At 41.6% G+C, this 22,724-nt stretch overlaps 4 protein-coding genes across 4 annotated transcripts; all 4 read right to left on the reverse strand.

Annotated features, from left to right (window-relative positions):
- Positions 1-160: 160 nt before the first annotated feature.
- Positions 161-5,453, reverse strand: haspin (histone H3 associated protein kinase). Its single transcript, XM_018735675.2, has 13 exons — positions 5,366-5,453; positions 3,616-5,271; positions 3,265-3,436; positions 2,940-3,097; positions 2,049-2,240; positions 1,875-1,960; positions 1,651-1,713; positions 1,421-1,512; positions 1,228-1,307; positions 1,023-1,111; positions 774-916; positions 541-643; positions 161-427 (listed from the first exon to the last, which is right to left on the reverse strand). The coding sequence occupies exons 2-13, from the start codon at positions 5,098-5,100 to the stop codon at positions 223-225; spliced, it is 2,868 nt and encodes a 955-aa protein (XP_018591191.2). The 5' UTR covers positions 5,101-5,271; positions 5,366-5,453; the 3' UTR covers positions 161-222.
- Positions 5,454-10,056: 4,603 nt separating this feature from the next.
- Positions 10,057-11,955, reverse strand: med28 (mediator complex subunit 28). The gene is made up of 4 exons (XM_029259170.1): positions 11,770-11,955; positions 11,421-11,487; positions 11,168-11,280; positions 10,057-10,338 (listed from the first exon to the last, which is right to left on the reverse strand). The coding sequence occupies exons 1-4, from the start codon at positions 11,932-11,934 to the stop codon at positions 10,141-10,143; spliced, it is 543 nt and encodes a 180-aa protein (XP_029115003.1). The 5' UTR covers positions 11,935-11,955; the 3' UTR covers positions 10,057-10,140.
- Positions 11,956-12,199: 244 nt separating this feature from the next.
- On the reverse strand, positions 12,200-19,650 carry lap3 (leucine aminopeptidase 3). The gene is made up of 13 exons (XM_018735732.2): positions 19,488-19,650; positions 19,046-19,161; positions 18,889-18,943; positions 18,536-18,641; positions 16,796-16,955; positions 15,933-16,097; positions 15,572-15,730; positions 14,605-14,729; positions 14,365-14,453; positions 14,021-14,123; positions 13,829-13,908; positions 13,634-13,746; positions 12,200-13,046 (listed from the first exon to the last, which is right to left on the reverse strand). The coding sequence occupies exons 1-13, from the start codon at positions 19,602-19,604 to the stop codon at positions 12,860-12,862; spliced, it is 1,575 nt and encodes a 524-aa protein (XP_018591248.2). The 5' UTR covers positions 19,605-19,650; the 3' UTR covers positions 12,200-12,859.
- A 344-nt stretch (positions 19,651-19,994) lies between these two features.
- Positions 19,995-21,960, reverse strand: clrn2 (clarin 2). The gene is made up of 3 exons (XM_018735722.1): positions 21,708-21,960; positions 20,842-21,021; positions 19,995-20,263 (listed from the first exon to the last, which is right to left on the reverse strand). Exons 1-3 carry the CDS (start codon positions 21,958-21,960, stop codon positions 19,995-19,997), a joined length of 702 nt encoding a protein of 233 aa, XP_018591238.1.
- Between the last annotated feature and the right edge of the window lie 764 nt (positions 21,961-22,724).

Consider the following 22,724-nt stretch of genomic DNA (forward strand, 5'->3'; position numbering starts at 1 on the left):
TATCTTCCACAAAAAATGCTGCATTTACAGTCAAAAAAAAAGGAAGGAATTCAAGAAAATGCAATAAATCTGCCTTTGTACTAGTCAATTACAAAAGGATTTCTTGTACAAAAATTTATTGTTCAAGCATTTCTACATTATTTACATTTGTCTAAACATTTTATACGTAAAAGCAGAACTGGACCATTCTGGAGTTTTCACGCACAGATGAAAGGAAAAATGTCACTTAAATAAACTACTGCCCTCAAGAACACTTGCAGCACATTTGAATCCAAGCACCTCGTGATAAAAGTTGGTCATGTTCTTCTTCAGGACCTTCATTGGTTTTGAAAGGCTCTTACTCTTGTAGTTCATGTGAAGGAGCTTGTCAGCCAGGTAGTGAAGCCACAGGACATTTGTATGCGGGTTATACTCACTCCAACTGTTGCTGTCAAAAAAAAAAAAAAAAAATGCAAACAAAATTTAGATTCCCATCACTTTCTTGATATTTCCTCAAGACTTAGGATATGAGCTGCACTGATAAAACCAAGACTGACTTACTTGTTCTCCTCACGCATTTTGCGATAAATGTCAAACTGATAGTCCCCCTGCCCCATGAAGAGCTCTTCATCAGCAGAAATGTCACAGGAGACCGTGAGTCCGTCTGAACACGAAGACAAAGGATTCGTATCAGTGTATATTCCCTTCTGTGCCACACCGCCTTGCAATTGCATGGGTTTGATAAACAGTGGCGTGAAACAAAGTGCTTTTACGAATGGGCTGGAGGAACTGACCTATTTCTAGCCTGGACAAAGAGTAGTCGATGATGTTGACAAGGACACCATTGGTTTCAAAATTGTGCGGTACCCTGTTCAGAATATAAGTTCCCTTCTTTTCCGTGGTGTTTTTCACAAGGATATTACCCCAGTGCAAATCCCTATAAAATTTTGACACGCACATTTCAGACCACCTGGAAAAGCAGTAGAATATATGTCTTCTATGTTACCACTAGATCCTCATTTTCAACAAAAGTGTTTGCTCACCTGTGTTCAAAACACAGTGCTTGTTCAGCTACAGCCAGCGCAATAGTGACCTGGTGTAGGATGCTTTTGGCTTGAGCCAGAGATGAAAGCTGGAGATATTTTACAAGAGTGAAATTATACGATTAAAAACAGGCAACAAAGACATCATGAGAACATATACAAAAGTCACTACCATTTAGTGCACTCACTAGAAAAAATCCTTTACCTTACAATTTAAGTTCTCCAGGTCACAACCACCAAACTCAAATTCTAAGATAAGGAAAAGCTGGTCATCTGGAAAAAAGTCTGGACACAGAACAGAGTATTAAATATAGGGAAGGAATTAAGCAAACAATTTCACAAATGCAGTGATATGCATTTCAATCCAGAAATCCAGTGTTCTTCCAATTTAGTCTTACCAGGGCGATCATTCTCTGACATTCTCTGCTTGTCAAATTTATCCCAGGCAGCCAGCAGAAGATTGGGGTAAGAACCCTGTACACAGTGTAGGCTGAAGGGAGGGGGGGTAAAAAGCCTATTTTTACAGACAATTTCCAAATTTACACATTTTAAACTGTGGGCCACTTGTCCATTTGTACGGTTTATTTGGCATCATAAGAATTACAAACTTCAAACCAAATTTACTTACTTATTTAACGCTATGAAACCTTGTGTTCTGTTATTCTCTCTTGCACCCAGACTGCTTAGTTCTCTAAAGGGAAATCAATTCAAAATGTTAATTTATCTGTGCACTATTGAGTTACTCAAAGTCATTTACATTGATAAAATGCCTTCAATCTAAATTCGTAAAGCTTTTATCAGCTTTTTATTATGACAATTTTTATATTTTATCAGACAAAATTGTATACCTACTTTGAAATTATTATTTCATGAAGAATTTCCCCAAAGGTCTTCTGGTCTTCTCCATTGACTTTCTGATCACCCTCAATGGGTATGATCTGGTAAAGGGATCATACAATTATAATACCAGATGTTTTTGTCAAATTAACACATTAGAAAGGACAGGAACCAAACAAAGAGACACACCTTCAATGCCACAGTTTCCATGGAGTCATTGACTGTTGAAAACACTTCTCCAAATGTGCCCTCGCCAATCTTTTTGCAGAACTTCATTTTGTCCAGTGGAATGCACTGCTCAAAGGTAATGGGCCCTTCTTGTTGGCATTCATGGTACACTTTTTCTGCATCACTGATGTCCTCTGCGTAAGAGCACAACCCCTGGAAAACACACCAAGGCTTACTGCCAAAACTAAAGACTCTCAAGAAAAGCTCTGGATTCACAGGATTTATAGTTAAATATTCACAACACTAAGCCAAAAATTTAAGCTTTATTTAAAAAAATAAGCAGTAAAGTGGCACAGCAGCTAGGGGTGGTGCCTCACATCCCAGTCTGTGGGTTCAGACGTATTCAAATCCAACACCATCAGTGTGAAGTTCGCAAGTTTCAACTGAACTGTTGTCTACACGTTTAATGTATAAATGAATGTGGGTGTGGTAGCCCTACGATGGACCGGCATCCTAGACAGGGTGTGCTTCCGCCTGCACCCTGTGTTTCTGGGATAGACCACCACAACGTTGCATTAGGATAAGCAGTAATCAATAATGAATCAATGAATGAAATAATAAAATGAGATGAATCACTGTATTTGAAACCATGCCCCTGAGAAATTAAATAACTGTTCTCTAGCTCAAAGTTGCTCCATATAGAGCTTCTGACCTTCTCCAGCACCTTTGAGTAAAAAATATCCCATTTATTCCAAGCCAATTATTTTTCAAATACATTCTACTATGATCTATGTACTTGTACTATTATTTAAATGAGTTGCTCCCAAATTCATTGCATTTTAACAATATTTCAAAAGCTTTTATTCATTTGCCCCTGAACATGCAAGTGACTGAATATAAATGAGAACTCACTAGAGGGGTTCCCGCTGTACTCATTGGCAGGCGTGACATCATGCATTGCAAGAATGGGGTGCATGGAGGACTGGCTGTGAGCTCTCTATTCGTGTCCACCAACCCCACCTCAGATGACAGGTTGTGGGAGAGCCGGAGTTTACGGGGAGTCATGAAAGCTGAGGAAGTTTTTTTTTTAAAAAAAAAAAAAAAAAATCAGCACCAGCTTTCACTTCCTAGCATATTCATCCAATAAAACAGGCAGAAGAATGTCTCTCAGAAAAGGATTTCAATAGCAGTATAAGCAGTTTATTGTGTCTGGAAGACAAAAACCTGAAGTTCCCACCTTTTTTCTTCTTGTGAACAGATAGAGCTGCTTTCAGCTTCCTCCAGGTGTGAGTGGTCATGCAGGAAGGACTGAAGTTGGTCAAAAACGAGGACACATTCATCGGCTCTTTGTGCGTTGGGGTTGCAGGCAGTACATCGGCAGTACTCAGTAAACAGTTCTTCATAGAATCCTAAGAAATTACAGCCTTTTTAAACTATGGAAACACACAATGATGTTGATGCACGCACACACACACAGTGATAATTAAAATAGACTAAAATAACTACAAAACTAGCAGAATTTTAATTTTGTAATATGCTTTACGGCAACAAAAAACAGATACAGCTTTTAACAACAAATCACACTTACAAGATATTTTTGGGTGTTAAGGCCAATATGGAAATCAAACAAAGAGGAATCTCCAGTCTTTGCTATGAAAGATCTGGTAGGACCTCCCGTTTTCCTCTGCTGATCATTCTTCTGAGTCCACCTGCTCACACTAAAACCGCTGATGCAGGCTTTCCTTCCTGTCCCTGGTCTGTCCTTGGGAGGTTCTGGAACTCTCAATCTGCCTGTAGTCCTTTCAACTACTGGGGACACGAGTTCTGACGAAAAACTCGATGTTCCTGCAGCACTTGAAACAAACACAGTTGACAGTCTCCTACGTACTGCACAGTTATTGTTTCCGCCGGTCCTTCTATGTTTCCTTTGTTTGGACCCATCCCTTTCAGGCTGTGGGGCCCTGTCACCCTGTATGTATTCTGACAAATCAAGGCGTTTGAGTGAAACGGTTGGCTGCATGGATATGTTCTTAGCTTTTAAGACCTCCTCAGTTGACTCAGTCTGTAAAGAAATGCAGGATGAGGCAGAAAAATTCTTCAATGAAGCATTATCTTGGCTACCTGGGTCATGATGTTCCATTTGAGAGGTGACAGAGAACAGGTCCCTGCTGTGATCATCTAATGGCTGGGTGTCTGCTTTTAAAAAGTGTGTCCGAGAGACACCATTAACAGTGGCCTCCAGAATTCCCTCTCTTGGACATTCAGGCTCATATTGCAGTGACTGGTCTGTGGTGGCAATGTACTTCTCCGGATCCATAGAGGCACTTGTCTGTCCTAACCTTTCACTGAACCAGTGATCACTTTTCTGACTTTGACTTGCCTTTTTGATGTTGCCAAGGTAAAAAAGACTACGATCGTTCCTGTGAACTTTGTCTCCAGACTGACTGTCATTACAAATAATCTCACAATCAGGGAAGGAGAAAAATTCTTCATCCTGTTTTTTGTCGCTCTGTTCCACTGAGTCACGTGAGATGACAGAATGTTGCAAATGTACCACAGGATTTGAAGTCCTACACCGATCCTTTACTGCTGGAATCAGAGTGTCTAAACATGTCTTGGCAGACACAAAATTACAATCCCTGCTCAACTCAACAGAAACATCTTTACTGGAAAACAATTGGCTCCCCTTTGTTTTACCACTGTTTGCACTTGCAGTATCACAGTCAGTGTGAGAAAAAAGTTCCTTGTTCTTCTGTGCAGCCATTGCAGTTCTCTTGCAGGCACTCAGCTCTCCACTTTGCTCACCGAGAGACAAATTCTCCCTGAATGAGATCCCTTTCTGTAATTTCAGGTGGTTTCCCACCAAACCTCTTAATTCACATGAGTTGGGGAAAATCATGCTTCTGTCTGACTCCATGCTGGACTTGAAGGCATCCTCTCCTTCATCATTGCTAAAGGATATTTCACTGACAGAAGGCTCATAACGCCTAAAACTAGGCTTAGGCACCAGAGAAGGGGTGCTTGATAATAAGGGCTTTCTGTAGCAACTTCTCAGAACCCTGTCACCTGTCATGTTTAAGGATTGCTCTCTTAAAACAATTCTAGCCCTGCTAAGGTCTGAGCCTGTCTCTTCCAAAAACAATTGCTCTTTACAGATTGGCTTCCTCTTGGCAACACGCTGATGAGGGGCACGAGGTTTAATGAAGTCCTCTATTGAATCTGCACTACTTTCAAAAACACAGACCTGTATTAACAAAACAAAAAAAAGAATGTTTGAATTGGTAGCAATCACTTTCACAAGCAACCCAAGCAAAATCTCAACGAGGCAAAAGTCTTACATTCTCTTTTCTTTTAACATTTCTTGAATTTATCAACTTCTGTTTTTCAAGCTGCTTTCTTCTTCGATTTGTGACAAATCTGCCTAAATCTGCCAACAGCTGTGGAGTGTTGTCTGGCCTTCAAGAACGAAGAAAATAAACAAAAGATAACATTGAAATATCTTCATGAACCTTTAAGAAGTCTAGTTTAGAATAAACATCAGCCATGAACAATTTGAAATCTAACCAAACAAAAACACATTAGCACAGACTGCATTTTACATGTGAATTTTAAACCATATATTCAGTTATGAAATAAGGTGCAAGTGTTCCCAGAATGACATCTTGACCCATAAACATTTAACATGTCATGAAAATGTCTTCATACAAAACTACACTCTTACTTTACACTTTTTTGTGCTCTTCCCACACAAGAGCTCTGTTGCCTTTCTTCTTTGCTATTATATGGGCTCTTGTCTTCCCTTTCAGAAGTGCTCAGTATTGACAACTTCTTCCTCTTTGTCACCAGCTTTGGTAATGTGATCTTTAGTGGGTCTTCTCTGTTAACACAAAACCACCTTTTCACTTCAATCCACCTGAAGAAATAAGGAGCACTGCATGCATTCATTCATCCGTCTGGCAGTTTGTCCACTGCAGGGTCAAAGTGGCCCAAAGCCTTTACCAAAACCCAAGGATATGCAGCAAGGGTACACCTTGGGCAGGAGGACAACACACCAGTCCATTGCAAGGAAATCACAAGGACAGTCATTCCTTCTCTCTCTCTCTCACTCATAAACACACACACTCACTAAGCGGAGTTTAACGTTAACAATTCACCAGAAACGTGCCTTTAGACTGTGACAGGAAAATGGAACACCCAGAGAAAACAGGAAAACTTCACAAAGACTGAGCAGGATTCAAATCCACATTCAAACCTAAAGCTTAGAAGGTGTGAAGCAACAGAGCAAAAGAATGTTCCATTATTTCAGCCTTTAGAGGAGCATTTCATTGTGCAAGTATTGTTTACCTGTTGGTAACAGGTGTGTGTTCAGTCACAGAAGTTTACTATATTTAACCAAAAAGAAAAGTGGTTTTTCAGATCTATAATCACACATTTTTTATTGTTAGCCAACCTTTTCTGGTCATTTTCAGAGGGTTCAGAGGGTGGAGGGAAAATATTTTCATCATCATCGTCTTTTTCTTTCAAAGCAGTAAGGGCTTTTTGTTTGGCTGCCCGTGTTGACCTGGAAGAAGCTGTGGACTTCAGTTTCCTGAATAAAACAAGAGAAAAATGTTTAAGCTTGTCTGAGAACCACATCATTACAAGACACGTTAATAGTCATAGCAAGACAGTATGAAAATTAACGTAACATGTCAACACACATATTAGGCATTCAGCAAGCAGAGTGGGAGGGGCGGTAAAAAAAAAGGAAAACCATAATTACATAGCACAGTGAAAATACTGGACAAACCCACTTCTTCCTCTTTGGTAGCTGACTGCTGCTCATCATGCTGAAGGAGAGATCTGATGAGGAAGTGCTTGAGAACACATTTTTCCTGACGTCAGGAGACAGCCACGTTTCCACCTTCCTTTTGTGCTTCCCGTAGGTTTTCAGATACACAGGACCGTTTCCCTTGAACACACTCATCTCGGAGATACTGAAAGCACAAGACAAACCTGGAGATATATCCAAGTATTAAAGTGGATTGAGTTTACACTTTTACACATTTTTTTCATCATTTAAAGCACTCTCTGCATATCTCCTTCGAATCATGTTTTCTTTTTGTGTCACCCAGCTAACTACTTGTGGGTTTCAGAGACTCAGTGGTTACACAAGAACAGTTAATAATGTGCAGCGCATCATTTACTGACATACAATTCTAGCAAATCATATCCACAAGAGAGCTATGCACTGCAATAATGTGAGATGAGCCATTTTCCATGCACAAAATGTTTAATTTTAATCTGAAACTTGAACCAGCAACCTTTCAGTAAAAGGTCCATCTGTTTCACTAGTATGCCACCTGCTGACATAAGTTAACACTCAGCCACAATATTATTATTAGTTATAAATTGACTTAAGTCTTTTTAAATCTAGAATTCCCAGGAGGGGTAGGCAGCCACGTGCACTCAGACCACAAGAGGTCCCCCCCCCTTGACTTTCAGTCTGGAGTTTTTTTGTTCCTTTCCTCCACATCCAGAAGGCTTACTTATAGCTTTAATGACTGCATGGATAATGTATTACTAGTACAGTAGTCCAATATCTTATTTGTTTAGTTAACTAATCCACCAAGACAGCTAGTAGTGTAGTGGTTACAGCTACTGCCTTTGGACCCAAAGGGTGCAGGTTCGAATCTCCCCTCTGGCTAGTACCCTGAGTTGAGCAAGCAACGTACCCTAAATCGTTCCACAATTGCCAAACTGTATAAAAAACTGTAAGTACCTGTAAATTGCCTTGGAAAAAAGCGTCAGTATGATAGCAACTTGTACCAACCGATAATATGAATAATTAACAACGCATAATGATCCGGACTCTGAGACTGACCGAGGTCATGACTACATCATGATCATGATGGGGGGGGGGGGGGAAGTAGCAGGTGGAATAAATTGGTAACGCTGCATATGAAACGTTTTCAGAGGCACCAGTTGGACGTGTTTTTTTAAACTGTCATCGAATATCGTTACTAACGGTTTTAATCTGTTCTTTTTATTCTTTTCCTCCTGCCACACGTTTACAATCAATCATGTGAATGTGAATGTGACGTGACTCACGCCTGTCCCGGAAATGACCATAGAAAATGATTTATTTTTATTGGATTCCAAATCTACGTAACAAATTGCATAATAACAACCATTTTACTAAATTGGACTCAGTGATTTTATAGCACAATAAAAACAAAACAACATGGCTCATACACTACAGTACAGACAGACGAGTTAGAGACTAAGAGAGAGGCGCAAAAAAAAAAAAGTCAGACTCACCAAACTTACAAAACAAAGCCGGGTCTCTTCGACTCCGAGATATGACACATGAGGCTGTAAATTCGTGTACAGTTACACAAGTTAGAATAAAGCTAATAATACCAATGTCTGAATTTCCTAAAACTCTAATTTAGCTAACATTTTGATGCTAATTTTCCTGATCGCAGTGGAACGCGCCTTCCGTTCAAACCGAGTGACCATTCTGATTGGTTCTTTGAGTCACATGGGATCGGTGGGCCAATCACGATCGCTTCCGGTTGAGTTTCGTTTTGGAAAAAAAAATGGAAGGAAGGGGCGGACTTTGTTCGTCAATATTCTTTTAAGATATTTTGGAGATTGTTCGTCTCCGAGACGCTTAAATATGCTATAGGTAATTATTCATTAACTCTTAAAGATATCATTATGTCTTGAGAATGTTAAATTTCTATGTATGCCAATAAACAAAAAAAAAACGAATAACTTCTCAGCTGTTGCTTTCTCTAGATGCAAATTTATTCGAAAATATATTATAAGTAAATTATTAAGCATAGAGCTACAGTAACTGATTCCACTTGTCAACTTGTCTTGGTATGTGTATGTATATTTATAGTTATGTTTATATGTATATTAATACGGTAATCTAAATTTATTTCTGATAAAATATGTTCTCATAGCTTACTCTATCTCATTAGGGTAAAGGTCAAGGTTAACCCTACCTCAGCTGGACAACAGGCAGGTTTGAGGGTGGCTTTGCAGCGTACCATCAGGTATAGCAGCAAGGCTCAGGGAAATGGAGAACCACAATCTTGTTCAGGACAAGGTGTGCACAACATTAGAGGAAAGGCGGATGACTATGATGGTAGCGACGCAGCTGTAGTGTGTTTGAACGGGGGGGCCCTGGAACATAAGGTTTCTTGGAAAGAGCATTGGAGAACAGAACTTTAGTGTATCAAATTCTTGATCCAGGCACTTTATAACATGTTATGTACATGTAATCTGTTATGCTGGGGAAAGTTGGTTCTCCATCGTACTCATTATAGCCAAAGAGAAGGACATGGGAGCACAAAATTGGTAGCTGTATAAGAGTGGACTACTTTTGATTTGACCATAACTAGTCAGGCTGAAGCCTTGACAAAGTCTGCAAGATTTTGTAGAATCACAGCAGGACCTACCAGCAGGGTAGGAGGCTATAGTGTTTGACGAAGAAAGTGACAGTTGAAACAGCACCCTGTATCAGGTTGGGGTTATCGAGGAGGTCACAAGACAAGCAGCTGATAGTGAACTTCAATTTCCAGCCCCTATTACAGAGACGACTAACACCAGATACTGTCCTAGTGTCTGAAATGTCTAGGTAAATCAACATGTTGGAGCTTACAGTACCATATGAAAACACAGAAAATCAATGAGAAGAAGATGGAGTATGGGGATATGGTTGAGCAGTACCACTCAAAAGGTTGGTGGGCAAGGTAAGTGCTCATTACAGTAGATTGCAGGGGCTTTGGTGAGAAGTCTTTGCATAGGGCCTACAGCACATTAGGTATGACAGGCAGTCAGAGGAGTTAGTAAAGCTTTTGGGTATATCGTTATCAAAAACATAAATGTACAGCTAAGATCTCAAATCAAGTGTTTCTTAAGCACACATCAGCACTGATATCTAAAAACAGCTCATACTGCTTCACAGTGTAATCTGATCCAAAATGAAAACATTGCTAACTACTGAAGCAATTCACATTTTATTCAAAAGCTTGTCACTACGAAAAATATACATATATATATGTACAAAAGTGAATGTGTCTTTCAACATCAGAAGGTGTTCCTTTTGTGTCATCTGGAGTCAGTTCTGTTTCATAGGGGCAGGGATGTTGGCTGAAGCTTGTTCCAAGAACGCCAGAGGACCCTGCGGAAGTTCCGTTGGTTTCTTGTGCTGCACGTTGATGTCTTCCAGCACTTGCTGCCAGTGATGGATTCTCTGGAGATGTTTCTGGATCAAAAGCTCTTTTCTCTGCAGCTCGTTTCTTAACTCTGACACATCCTGAAAAGAAAAAAAAATAAATTACACAAAGGGATTGAAAACTTCAGAAAATTATTCGTTTAGCTGCACTTTTCTCAAAAGCTCAATGTCAGGTGTGTATAGTAAACTACTAAGAATGATTTATCAATGTATACAAGTGGGACATTTTGAATGGCATGGTGGCAGCACAACTAGTGTCTCCGCCTCACAGCAGCTGGGTGATGCGAGAGATTGTGGATTCGATCCCCTTTCCTTCTATGTGGAGTTTGCATGTTCTCCCTGCGTTTATACAGGTTTCACCCTAAGACATGCGTATCAAAGCGAATTGATGGCGCTAAACTGCCCACAGCCCCAGCCACCAGTGAGTCAGCATCAATCCCAACCCCAGGTAAATGGTAAGGGTTAACATCAGAAAGGGCATCCAGTAGAAAAATCTCTGCTCCAACACCACCTCAAAATGCCACAGGACTTGGCGGTCAAACAGCCAACTGGGTTGTCCTGGAAAATTCTCCATAAAACTGAGAAGATACAACTGGGACATGTTATTTATTTATTTAATGAAGCGATCAAGGGCAAGCACCTCGCTCAAGCGTAGTACAGAAGGAGCAGAGATTCAAAGCTGGGTTTTTCAGGATCTTTTCAGAGATCTAACGCCTACACCAGCTGCCCCCTACAGAACTAACCGAAATGCATTTTAAGAGTTTAAGTGTGGTTATGAGGCAGCTAAGGAATCATGAACCACAAATGACTTCCTTGATAAGCCATCAAGATGAGGCACACAGAAAATATTACTTAGGATTAAAATCACTTATTAAATCAGTTCAATCTGCAAAGGGACATATATGCTCACCTCTTTTACCACCTGCTCTGGTTTCTGTACTGACAGCTGTAATCTTTTCTGGAGAAAGAAACATTCTGTCTGCCGGGCAACATCCAAGAACTTCTGGATACACTGGTCAACACCTGGGCGCAAACAAAGGTTATATAATTAATAATGTATATAATATATACACACACACACTGTAAACACGTTTTAAATACGAATTATGAACAGAGGGGGTAAATTGGAATACGACGTGCAGTCAGTGAGGAGCCACACTTACCAGTTCGGATTTCCTCCTGATCGGTTCCATTAACATAATCCTGACTTACAAGAGATGCGAAACACGCCTGGGAAATAATGAAACACAAAAAAAAAAAAAAAAAAAAAAAATCAAAATGATTTATCGACAACACTCGTAATATTCACCGTGTATGTAAGGGAATCCGGATATTATTAATATACAGTATCGGAATACTCGGGTATTACGTCATCCAACTGCGTTAATATCATGTTAAAAAAAAACTAATAGAGGTATTTTACCAGAGAATTTTGTTTACTACTTTCTTTTGATCATCATGATCATCATCATTATCATCATGACGTGCACGGGTAGAGGAACACACAACCACCTCAAAAGAAGCTTCCAGATCGTCTACCAAGGTGTTGCCGCTCTGACACCTGCTCCCAGAAGGACCGGGCATCAAGCCGGGCTGTCCAGGAGCTCCGGGGGCGCCGGGAGGATGAGGAACGGACGGCTGCTGCCCAGCAAACATACCGCTCATAGAGGACGCCATTTTGTTTCAACTTTCTGGGGAAGAGTTTGAGCATGCGCAATATAAAAGGAGGGAATGTACTGCGCATGTCCAGATGAGAAAATATTACCGTGGATGAGGGCGGGTGCATTCATCGTCGTTTGTCCACCAAGAAATGGATATTTTTTTTAAGATATATTACATCCGCTTAAGATGCTGTTATAAAGAACTTGGGGAAAAAAAAGAAAACCAGATTTTTCACAAATTTATAATTATTTAATAAATAAAAGTTACATAAAATCCCACATTACCGTTGCTAAAGTTTGCTTCCATGATGATGTAAAAAGAAAGTGATACGATACTTTTCCCCCAGTTTCATCTCAGAATAATTGTTCACGATTGCATCAATTTTAATCAAGTCCATCGTTGTAGTGACACTTAGAGGAGCTCAGTCTCTTTGCATCAAACCTTATCCCATTAGTATTTGACTGAACTGCACGGCACAAGTGTGCGTAGCATTACAATACATGTGTTCAGCACGATGGCGCCCACGAGCAGCTCGCATGTTCTCCTTGTGCTCACGCAGGTCTCCTCCAGATGCTCCCGTTTCCTCTCACAGCCCAAAGAGATGCGTTTCAAGCGCACCGGTGACTGACTATAACTTGCCCGTAGTGCGTCTGTGTTAGCGCAGGAAACGCATTTGCTGCGACCGTCACGCAGACTGGTGTACCACCACGCAATGTGCAGGGTAGGTTGCAGGGCACCATAACCCAACAGTGGAGTGATGAAAACGGATCGATGATTTGTATGACTAAGTGAAGTAATATCACGTCAAAGCAAATGGTGCCTTTCACAAGAAAGCTACTTTTCCGGCATGACATAAACACCCGGCATCTAAAGTCATTAAAAAGTTATTTTATTTTCAATAAGCTAAACATAAATGTTTCAAAGTCGCCGAACGGGTGCTTCAAGGCTCCGTGCAGAGGCCAGCGGCGAACTCCACCAGCGTCCGCGTGGGCCTGCCGGACATGCCCTTGCGCAGGTACGGGATCTCGTCTTTGTTTGACATGACGCCAGCCATGTCCAGGTGGGCCCAGTGTGGGGCTGTGACAAACTCCCCGAGGAAGGCTGCGGCTGTACACGGCCCGCCGGACCTGCAGACCCAACAAACCAACTGGTTCAACAATGAACGAAACGGCTAAAACTCTTTGCCTTTCTACACACAGTATTATTTAATTTTTTGGTTGATCCTTTTATCCCAAGCGACACACCCTTACCCAGCCAAACATCTAAATATTCTCTTCGTCCCTTTGAACTGATGAATCCTTCCCAGAATTTTAGAAAGTCTCAAAACCCATCTCTTTCAGACCCTCTTCTCTCCTGATTTCCTAAAAGCTCTTAGCCCACTGTAAAATGTACCTTTGTCTGATCTGAGTTATATGTTACTTTGGAGATCAGTGTCTGCTAAATGAACATATGTAAATATAAATAATTCATAGGACCAAATAAAGTTAGGTACTTTATTCAAGGGTGCTACAGGAGGACACCTTTTGGCACTACAATCAGCAACCTTGAGATTACAAGTCTAGATTCTTAAACACTACTTCATGTCCTGAATTTGCTTTTCAGTATAGACCTGGCAAAAACACAGAAGACAAACATTTACAGTACATGAAGTTTTTTCTGCAGTGAGGTGATCTTACAGCGAAAGCTGAGTCCACCCTCTGCTTCGGTGACCTACCGGCTGTATTTGCCAATGTTGTTGAGATCTGCCAGCTGAGAATCGGTGACCTGTTTGGTATAGTGCTGAAACAGGGGCATCCGCCAAACCCTATCGCCGGTCACAATGCTTGCCTACAACAAATTAATGTGAACAATCAAACCACATGAACAGGAACCATACGCTGGGCCATAAATTCATTTAAAAGAGAAGTACCTTAAAGAGCTGCTTCCATAGCCAGTCTGAGTTGGTGAACACACCGGTTGCAGCAGAGCCCAGAGCCACATCCATAGCTCCTGTGGAAACAAAGAACATGCCATTCTTATTTTTAAAATGAATATCATGGGGGAAGCAAAATATTGCATGAAAAAGCTGACAATGCAGGAACACCTGCACAGACATCCATACCTGTCAAGGTTGCAGCATTAACTATTGCCTTGGGATTAAAAGTATGTGCATAGCAAAGAGCATCTGCAAGTATGAGCCTTCCTTCTGCGTCAGTATTGTCCACCTGAAACGATAGATAGATAGATAGATAGATACCCATACAAAAACATTGGGGCAGAACAATGTGGGGACAGATACTGAAATCATAATGGAAGTTCAAAAAAAATTTATACTCATACAAGTACACAAGAATAGTCAAATACACATATAAACACATTTTCAAAGTATTCTGAAATGAAGTTAAAGGAATTTAACTTGTCATAATATGCAATAAATTTTTTAGCATAACTACAATACAACCATACCTGGATTGTTTTTCCATTCTTTGCTTTTACAACATCACCAGGTTTGTTTGCCTTTCCACTGGGCATGTTTTCACAGAGGGGTGCCAAACCTGAAAAAGATCAAGACTGTTAACTTTGACAGAAAAAGAGATCCTGAGTTCACGATGATGTGGTCACATTACCCACAATACCCTGATGAATGAACACAGGTGTTTAAGTCAATTGTTTGTCCATGAATATTCAGAATATTTTATTTCTCACCGATGATATTGACTGGAAGCTTCAAGGCCGCAGCGGTGACAATTGAGGAACACACGGTGGCAGCTCCGCCCATATCTGCTCTCATGGCCTCCATGCCTGACGACGGCTTCAGCGAAATTCCTCCACTGTGGACAAGCACATCACAAATATACATACATCCATTATGAATAAACATTTTTCCAATGCAGGGTTGCAGAAGTCTAAAGTGTAGGTCATAAGGAGGGGTACACCCTGGACAGCATGCTAGTCCATGACAGGGCAGTCTCACACACACACACACACACACACACACACACACACTCTACAGGCAATTAGAGTCACCAGTTCACCTGAAACACATCTTTAGACTGTGGGAGGAAACAGGAGCACCTGGAGGTATCTGACAAGAACACAAGGAGAACACAGAAACTCCATACAGATGGAGCTGGATTCGAACCCATGTCTGAACTCACAGTTCAGGAGACATGAGGCGCTAGCGCTACCCGCTGCACCATCACGTTGTCCATATTTATTGAAATCCTAGACATGTTTAAAAAGGCAATTAAATCAAATACACATGAACCATGAGATCTGAGATTTATGCAGTGAGTCAGAGCTCCTCTACGTGTCACTGCAATGATCAGACTCATTAAAACTAATAAAATTCCTTTATTCACAAAGGACACTGGAAGAAAATGTTTATATAGCGTGATTTCAGTTTCACCTACGGGAAACCCACATGAAAATGAAGAGAACACATAAATTCTATACAGACTGAGCCAGATTCAAACCCTCATCTGAACAGGCAGCCAAGAGCTGTGGGGCACCAGCACTACCACCTGTGCCACGATGCTGCTCTTCTAAAACGCACACACTTATATACAGCTAAAAGGAAGTGCAATACACATGGACCTTCCAACCTTCTACTCTTCCAAACCCGGCATGTCATTAGAAAATACACAGTAAAACAAAGTGAAAAAAAGCCTACCTGTCAAAAGTAATCCCTTTTCCCACTAATACTAGGGGTGGTTGACTGGATTCTGCATTTCCATTATAGTGAATCTCCAGGAAGACAGGCGGCTCCTCAGACCCCTTCGACACACTCAGGAAAGCGCCCATCTGTTGCTCCTCAATCCAAGATTTCGGCCTGTGGGAAAGCACTGCTCTTACTGCAGACCCTTCACAGCTAGAAATGCAGCAGTGGAACCAACCATCTTAAAATAAGGAATTAAGAAACCACACACCTTGAATAAGCTGCATTTACATGAGTAGTCAGTATACATAATTTGACAGCTGCTATAATAAGGTAACTAGTTCGTGTAGATGGTGCTTAAAATAATTAGAAATACCTTTTATGAATGATAACTTTGTCAGAAAAAGGTGCAAGTTTCTGCTCTATAGTGTCTGCAAAAAACGCTGGAGTGACATGGTTGGCTGGAGCTTCCATCAAACGTCTTGCGAGATTCTGTCCTTCTCCATACAGAACTCCTCTCTCCCAAGCTGTAGTATCAGAGCTAGAAAACATTGTACCTCTTATCAGATGCATAAATCGACAAGTTTATTATAGCAAGTTGTATACAATTACACTTTTCCAGCTGACATTTTTTTAGCCTCTTCCAAGGCAACTTACAACATAATCGTCCTTTAAATGATTTACGCCTTTACACACACACACACACAGAGTCTGAAACCACTTATCCCAAGCAGGGTTGCGGCAAACCGAAGCCTAACCTGGCAACACAGAGCGCCAGGCTGGAGGGGGAGTGGACAAACCCAGGACGGGATGCCAGTCTGTCGCAAGGTACCTCAAGCGGGACTCAAACCCCAGACCCGCCAGAGAGCGGGACCCTGCCAAACCCACCATGCCGCCACGCCCCCCTCACCTTTATACAGTTGGGTCATTTTTACTGGAGCAATTCAGCGTAAGTACCTTGATCGAGAATGCGACAGCATGAGGTGGGATTCAAACCCAGGTCCTTTGAATGCAAGTCAACAGCTCTAATCACTGCACTGCCTTTAGGGAGATGCATCTAATAACCTAGTCACAAAGTCTTCATAAAAATATGTCTTGGATGAAAAAATGTATAAGGTATGCATAAATCTGTATGTGTATACAATATGTATGTTCATCATAATCCTAATCACAATCAGTGTACGCTGGCAGCATTTGTGCTTCATAAATAGATCTGGCACATCATGCTGTGACACACACCTGCCATGCAGCTGTGTTTTTACCGCAAACGTCTTCTTCTTCTTGAACTCGTCGTATTCAAAGAGGCCAAGGACGGCCCCCTCCGCCGCAGCCTGGGGATCCCCACAGGGGTCCACCTCCACGAGCGGGACCTCCAGATCCTGAAGTGCCCTGCAGCCCACTGAAGCCCCCCCAGAGTCACACACATAAGCATGCGCAGTGTCACGTACGGCTCCGATCTCACCGTCATAGGCATTAGTACCAACGCGCGGAGAGCATTACGGGTGCTGCACCAGCTTAATTAAACAGCAGTGCCAGTCAAAAGTTTGAGTACACTTACTGAGAAACAGTCTTTTGTTCAGAAAACTTCACAAGACAAGACTTACCCTAAATTACTGCAGTGAAATTACCCAGCTGTATAAATGGGTAATTGGGGGAAAGCATCAGCTAAATGAATAAATGTGAATAAGGCATTTAGTTACTAATTTGATCTCTGCAGCAGTTTCCAGAGGTGCAGGACACTTGTGTGTTTACATTTACATTTACCCATTTAGCAGACACTTTTCTCCAAAGCGACGTACATCTCATAGAAAATACAGTCTGTGTATTACATTAGGAGAAAGAGGGACATAATTGCAAATACGTGATTCTTAAGTACAATCAGTTTGTTTCTTTCCACCATATGAACCAATGTTCATCACATGAGTAGCTGTATAAAACTTTATCAGAATATTGACGATTCCTGATCACCTTCCTAGTAATTTTTTTTAAAGATACATATTTTTTTTAATAGAGCGCTCTTCTCACGTAGTGACACATATAAACACACACACACATTTTCGGAACCGCTTGTCCCATACGGGGTCGCAGGGAACCGGAGCCTACCCGGTAACACAGGGCATAAGGCCGGAGGGGGAGGGGACACACCCAGGACGGGTCGCCAGTCTGTCACAAGGCACCCCAAGCGGGACTCGAACCCCAGACCCACCGGAGAGCAGGACTGTGGTCCAACCCACTGTGCCACCGCGCCCCCCAGCACATATAAACATTTACGTTACATTACAGGAGTAGCTGCGTAAAGGTTTATCCAGGGATGATGTTAAAGTCATAGTGTGTTGCTTTGCGTTCACTCTTCTGTCCAATATGCACCATAGAAATATTGCCTAGATTTTTCAGTGTCCTTGGACATTTCACTGGTACTGTGTTTTCCCAAACTTTCTAAATGTTACTATCAGTATGAGTTTTTACCTTTAGGGAGGTGTAGCCTTATTAATTAAGTTAGTTTAAGTTGGTGGAGTGGTGCATTTGCACTTTCTGCTGGCAGGTATGGAGGTAAAGTTGGTGTGTCTAGAAGGTATGTATGGAGCTGTGGTTTAACTGCTGGTTGAGTTGGTGGAGGTGCGGTATTTTCTGTGGGTGAAGGACATCTAAGATGTGTGCGGAGGGGGGTGGGTCTGGGACTCCAGACTGCCAGACTGTTGAGCCTTCCGGAAGTGTCGTAGGCTAAATTCAACAAAACAGCAATGAAGGGAGGTGCTCACTTGCACTTGACATCCTTGATGAAATACTCATGTTGGTACCCTTCTGGTTTGGTTTGTTGGAGCAGGTAGTTAAGCTTCTTGGTCACGGGTTATGGAGATGTATGTTGGCTATGCTGGATGTTCTCTGTGGCTTCATGTTGGTTGGACTGGATCTTTGTGTACAGCCGTTGTAATATACGCACGGGGTACAACGTCTTGTCCTGTGTATCTTGAATGTTACCTGAAACAGCAGCTCTGATGTTCTCTTTGCAGTTGTACCAGTTCTCTTTACTGCAAAACCCAGGTGAGTTTTTACCAAGGCCTACGACCACAACACTGGGAAAGTCCTATATTTAGGGACAAGGGGTACACAGAATATAGATTAGCATTAAAAGTTGAAATCTGGTGCAGGAAATAACCACACAGATTTATTAAAATGTCAGCAGAAAACATTTTACATTAGGTGTCAATCAACTTGGCTAAATATTTTCCATTACACGAAAAGTAGACACCTTTTATTAATCCATACATTTGTGTGTAATGGATAATTATGACAATAACATAATAACTACGACAATGCGATTCTTTGCATACCTCGTGCAGTCCATAAAATATACGGCTTTTCCCCTTTTTGAGCGGTGGCCCGGAACTGGAGAAAAGGACAAAAAAATTGGAACGTTTCAAGACTGAACAGCGACACGAAGCAAATGATGCAAAATCAACGTCTACTGTGGGGAGCAGTCGAGCTCACATTGAGAGCAGCTCTCTGAGCTTCCCAGACAGGGATCCGTCAAAGCTACTGGCAGCCTCTGTGAAGCACACACTGTCATCTTCTTTCTCTTTCTCATACACACCAAGCACCAAGCCCTGTAAATACAGTGACACAACAACAACAACAACAATGCAATCTCGATCAATGGAGTGACACTGCATTGCAACAATAGTACAGTGTGAGTAAATGATAACAGGGAAATTAGTGAAAAATACAGGTTGGCAACAGGATGACTTAAATCTTCCATCAGTAAACAGAAGCTATGATTAAAACAAATTTTATTTGCTAGAAAATAGTACACAGGTCACTTTGCTTGAGCACAGATGAGATATTTTAAAATGATCACTAGTAACAACATGATGATATCATCATACATCGTCAGAGCTAGTAGCTGGCACACTGCATTGGGATTTCTACTTACTTTTTTACAGTTTGACTTTATTCTGGATACCGAGAAAGGCCTACAGCTATGAATCTTCACTCCTGCTAACACTCTTCTAAACGGAAGAAGCATTTTGTGTTTAACCGAACACACCATATAACGGAATCACAGCAGTGAAAGAACCACATGCGCCAAATGTCGTGACGCTATTTGACCCTGACGTCTCGCTTGCCTGCGTCATCAAAAAGCGACAGACGCCCTCAGGGACTGTGGTCAAACTACCACGGCGGAGTCAAACGTAATACCAGCTGTTCGTTTCATGGACGTCTTTTTTTTTTTTTCTTTTTTGGTTTTTATTTTAAATTTCATTACAGAATATTCACCTTAATATTTCATATCAAAACATTTTCAGTAATTTTCATTAATTATTCACGTTCCATCAGAAACATCAACAAAAATGTACATGTCCCATGATGTTTATGCCTTTAACATTAGAAAACTTCAGTTTCCCTTTGCCATCTTCTCTTCCTCGGTGTAAGACAGCGCTCAGTATAGGAGGTCATCAGCCGTAACGGTCGGCTCCTCCGGCTTCTTAATCTGTATTTTAGGGAAATGGATTTTACTCATGGCCACCACAATAAAATTCGCCCCATTTGTGGCAGCGCCCGCCACGCACAGCCAAAAGGAGAAGTCGAACTCTTCGGCCAGGACGACCAACTGGAAAAAGTCCTCCTTAAAGTTGGCCACCCTCTCGATGAGACGGTGATGCCTGACAGCTGCGATGAAACAGACGACAGCAAACGTCCCAAAGAGACCTGGAAGGAGAAGACACTTTCAAAGTAACATAAGCACATCGTGACAAAAAGTGCGCGGCAGAATCATGTGGAGATTTTCCTGTTGCAACGGGGTAGCCCAATGTAGGCCTGTACTAGTCTTTTGGTTAAAGGCCTGTCTGCCAATTTTTGAAAGGGATTCAGCAGTTCTGAGAGAATGAGGGAGTAACAGCACCTTTGCCAGAGTCAAAACAAAATGAAATTTAAGCACAAGGTCTTGCACATTTCATGTATAATTGAGTAAACCATGGTTGATGAACAAGCCACTTTTATGATTCACACACATTTTCTGAACCACTTGTCCCAAGTGGGGTCACAGGGAACCAGAGCCTACCCAGCAACACAGGGCATAAGGGACACACCCAGGACAGGACAGGACAGGACACCAGTCCGCCACAAGGCACCCCAAGCAAGACTTGAACCCCAGACCCACCAGAGAGGAGGACCCGGTCCAACCCACTGCGCCACCCATACTTTTATGATTCTTTGCACACAAACCGAATGCTACACATTTTTCATCACATGCAGGGTCGGTTCAGAACAATTCCCCAGTCACATACCTGCAATAAAATTCCATAAGTATATTCCCGGAGGTCCCTTTATAGACTGATACGGGATTTTGCGGGCATTATAGATACAAAATGCTAAACTGACCAAAGCGAAACCTATGGCAACGAAGAGGAATAAGATGATGATCATGTGAAGGCCTCCATTCAGTTTCTTCACCAGTTTGGGGAAAACTAGAAGGAAAAAAGCAAGAAGGAAAAAAATCAGAATTTTTTTTTTTAATATGTAACACATGAGAGCTAATATGTCTAGAGGCCTGCAGGTAGCGCTCCTCTCCGAGGGTGGAAGTAAGAAGGAGGCTCATAGTACGTATATAAGAGAAAGGAAGTGTGTTCTTGTGTTCAGTCCAGCATGTCTTGGTGTTGTTCTTTAAGTATTGAATGAATAAAAACTGGGTAATTGGCTACTACTCACTTTGCTCAAAAATCAGTAATAAAACTGGAGAAAAAAAACGCATTAATATACAACACATGCAACTTAACTATTTTCAGCGCTTTGGTATAATTTGTTTTGCATCACAGTATTGTTTCAGTCAAACGACACAGGTCCGCTCAATAAATAATCTGGTATAATATAGTGGGGACTTCGTATAACAATATGAAAGTGGCCCAAAAAAACTTGAGTTTTGGTAAGCAGAGCATTATACATGTCAAATTTATGCCTGCGTTTATGATGTGAAGTACACTACGTTTATTTATCTGAAGAGAATTTTCAAGTTTTTTATTAATTTCTGTTGAAGCTAATTCTTTACAGAGACACAATTATGATATTTCAAAGGAGACTTCATTATAAATAACATTTTTCTCAGCCAATAAGCAACTGGGTTGCACATTTCATACATTAGTTAAAAAAAACTTACTATAGATCCTCGTTGTTCTGCTTCCCAAGCCACATTTCTTTGTTTTTCCTCCTTGGAAAAGCCCAAAGTATATGTCTCCTTTAAATTTATCCAACTCCGCATCTGAAGCGTTCACCAGATCAGCTCCAGTTTTGCACAGGATTTTCCCCGTCACCCACTTCTCAGTAGAGAGCGCCACGACTATCAGAGCGACGGAGGCAATGTTGACTACAGAAGCCAGGGAAAAAGTGAGCTTCTTCCAGATCCCCGGCATTTCATTGCTCATGAACACCTGCCCCCATGCTGCTCAGCTGTAACACGACTCCACATGGTGTCAATGATCTCATGTCTGGCAACCTCCATCAGGTATACCTCCACCCTTGTCGCTCCTTCATTTGTTTGTTTGTTTGCTTCTCAAAGCCTGTTTATTGTTAAAAATTTGAGCCAAACAGTGGCTCGCCTGGTAAAACCGTGGGGCAGCTGTGCTGAGATGTGGCAGAGCAGCCTAGAGCACATGGGGAGACCACCTGGACAGGAGGAAATTCTATCTCCTACAGCTCCAGCTCCACCTCCCAGTGTTCACCAGGAGACCTCACATGGTCCACCAGCGACCAGCTGCGCATCGGAGTGGCCGCTACGGGGGGAACACACGTCAGTGTTAAATGTTAATTGAATTTTTAACCGTCTTCCTATCGATGCCCCGTTCACCACCGTTGGCGCAAACGGCCTTAAGTTAAAGTACATCTGCACCTTTGAAATGTCAACCCTCGGCCGGGAAAATGGGAATTTCTTCCACGCCACAAAGCTTCACACCAGAGCCGTAAACCATCAGCCGGAGGCCAGCGTTTAATGGTCCTTAAATCATACCGTTGAGGGAATAAAAACTGAAGTCGGGCACCACAACTAATAGAGGCGACAGTAACAAAGCACATTTAATTAGAATTTCAGACATTGATTGACTTCCCCAGTTGTTTTATGCGATTGGCCAGAATAAATGAAACAGAGACAATATACAAGGTACTTGACAAGACTACTCAC

The sequence above is a fragment of the Scleropages formosus genome, chromosome 16 (assembly GCF_900964775.1).
Source record: "Scleropages formosus chromosome 16, fSclFor1.1, whole genome shotgun sequence".
Taxonomy (NCBI): domain Eukaryota; kingdom Metazoa; phylum Chordata; class Actinopteri; order Osteoglossiformes; family Osteoglossidae; genus Scleropages; species Scleropages formosus.

Bases quoted from the DNA above. Each gene is read 5' to 3' on its own strand.
- clrn2 (XM_018735722.1), bottom strand. From the start codon at position 21,960: ATGCCGGGGATCTGGAAGAAGCTCACTTTTTCCCTGGCTTCTGTAGTC. The intron at 21,022-21,707 runs GTAAGTTTTTTT...TTTTCCTTCTAG, and splicing joins CAGAACAACGAGGATCTATA to TTTTCCCCAAACTGGTGAAG. The intron at 20,264-20,841 runs GTATGTGACTGG...TTCTCCTTCCAG, and splicing joins CTTATGGAATTTTATTGCAG to GTCTCTTTGGGACGTTTGCT.
- lap3 (XM_018735732.2), bottom strand. From the start codon at position 19,604: ATGGTGTGTTCGGTTAAACACAAAATGCTTCTTCCGTTTAGAAGAGTG. The intron at 14,730-15,571 runs GTAGGCTTTTTT...GCTTGTCCACAG, and splicing joins AAAGGGATTACTTTTGACAG to TGGAGGAATTTCGCTGAAGC. The intron at 13,047-13,633 runs GTAGGTCACCGA...TTGGGTCTGCAG, and splicing joins AACATTGGCAAATACAGCCG to GTCCGGCGGGCCGTGTACAG.
- med28 (XM_029259170.1), bottom strand. From the start codon at position 11,934: ATGGCGTCCTCTATGAGCGGTATGTTTGCTGGGCAGCAGCCGTCCGTT. The intron at 11,488-11,769 runs GTGGTTGTGTGT...ATTATTTCCCAG, and splicing joins ATCTGGAAGCTTCTTTTGAG to GCGTGTTTCGCATCTCTTGT. The intron at 10,339-11,167 runs GTGAGCATATAT...TTTTCTTTTCAG, and splicing joins CAGAGCAGGTGGTAAAAGAG to GATGTGTCAGAGTTAAGAAA.
- haspin (XM_018735675.2), bottom strand. From the start codon at position 5,100: ATGACAGGTGACAGGGTTCTGAGAAGTTGCTACAGAAAGCCCTTATTA. The intron at 917-1,022 runs GTGAGCAAACAC...AAAATTTTATAG, and splicing joins GCACTGTGTTTTGAACACAG to GGATTTGCACTGGGGTAATA. The intron at 644-773 runs GTCAGTTCCTCC...CTTCGTGTTCAG, and splicing joins TTTGTCCAGGCTAGAAATAG to ACGGACTCACGGTCTCCTGT.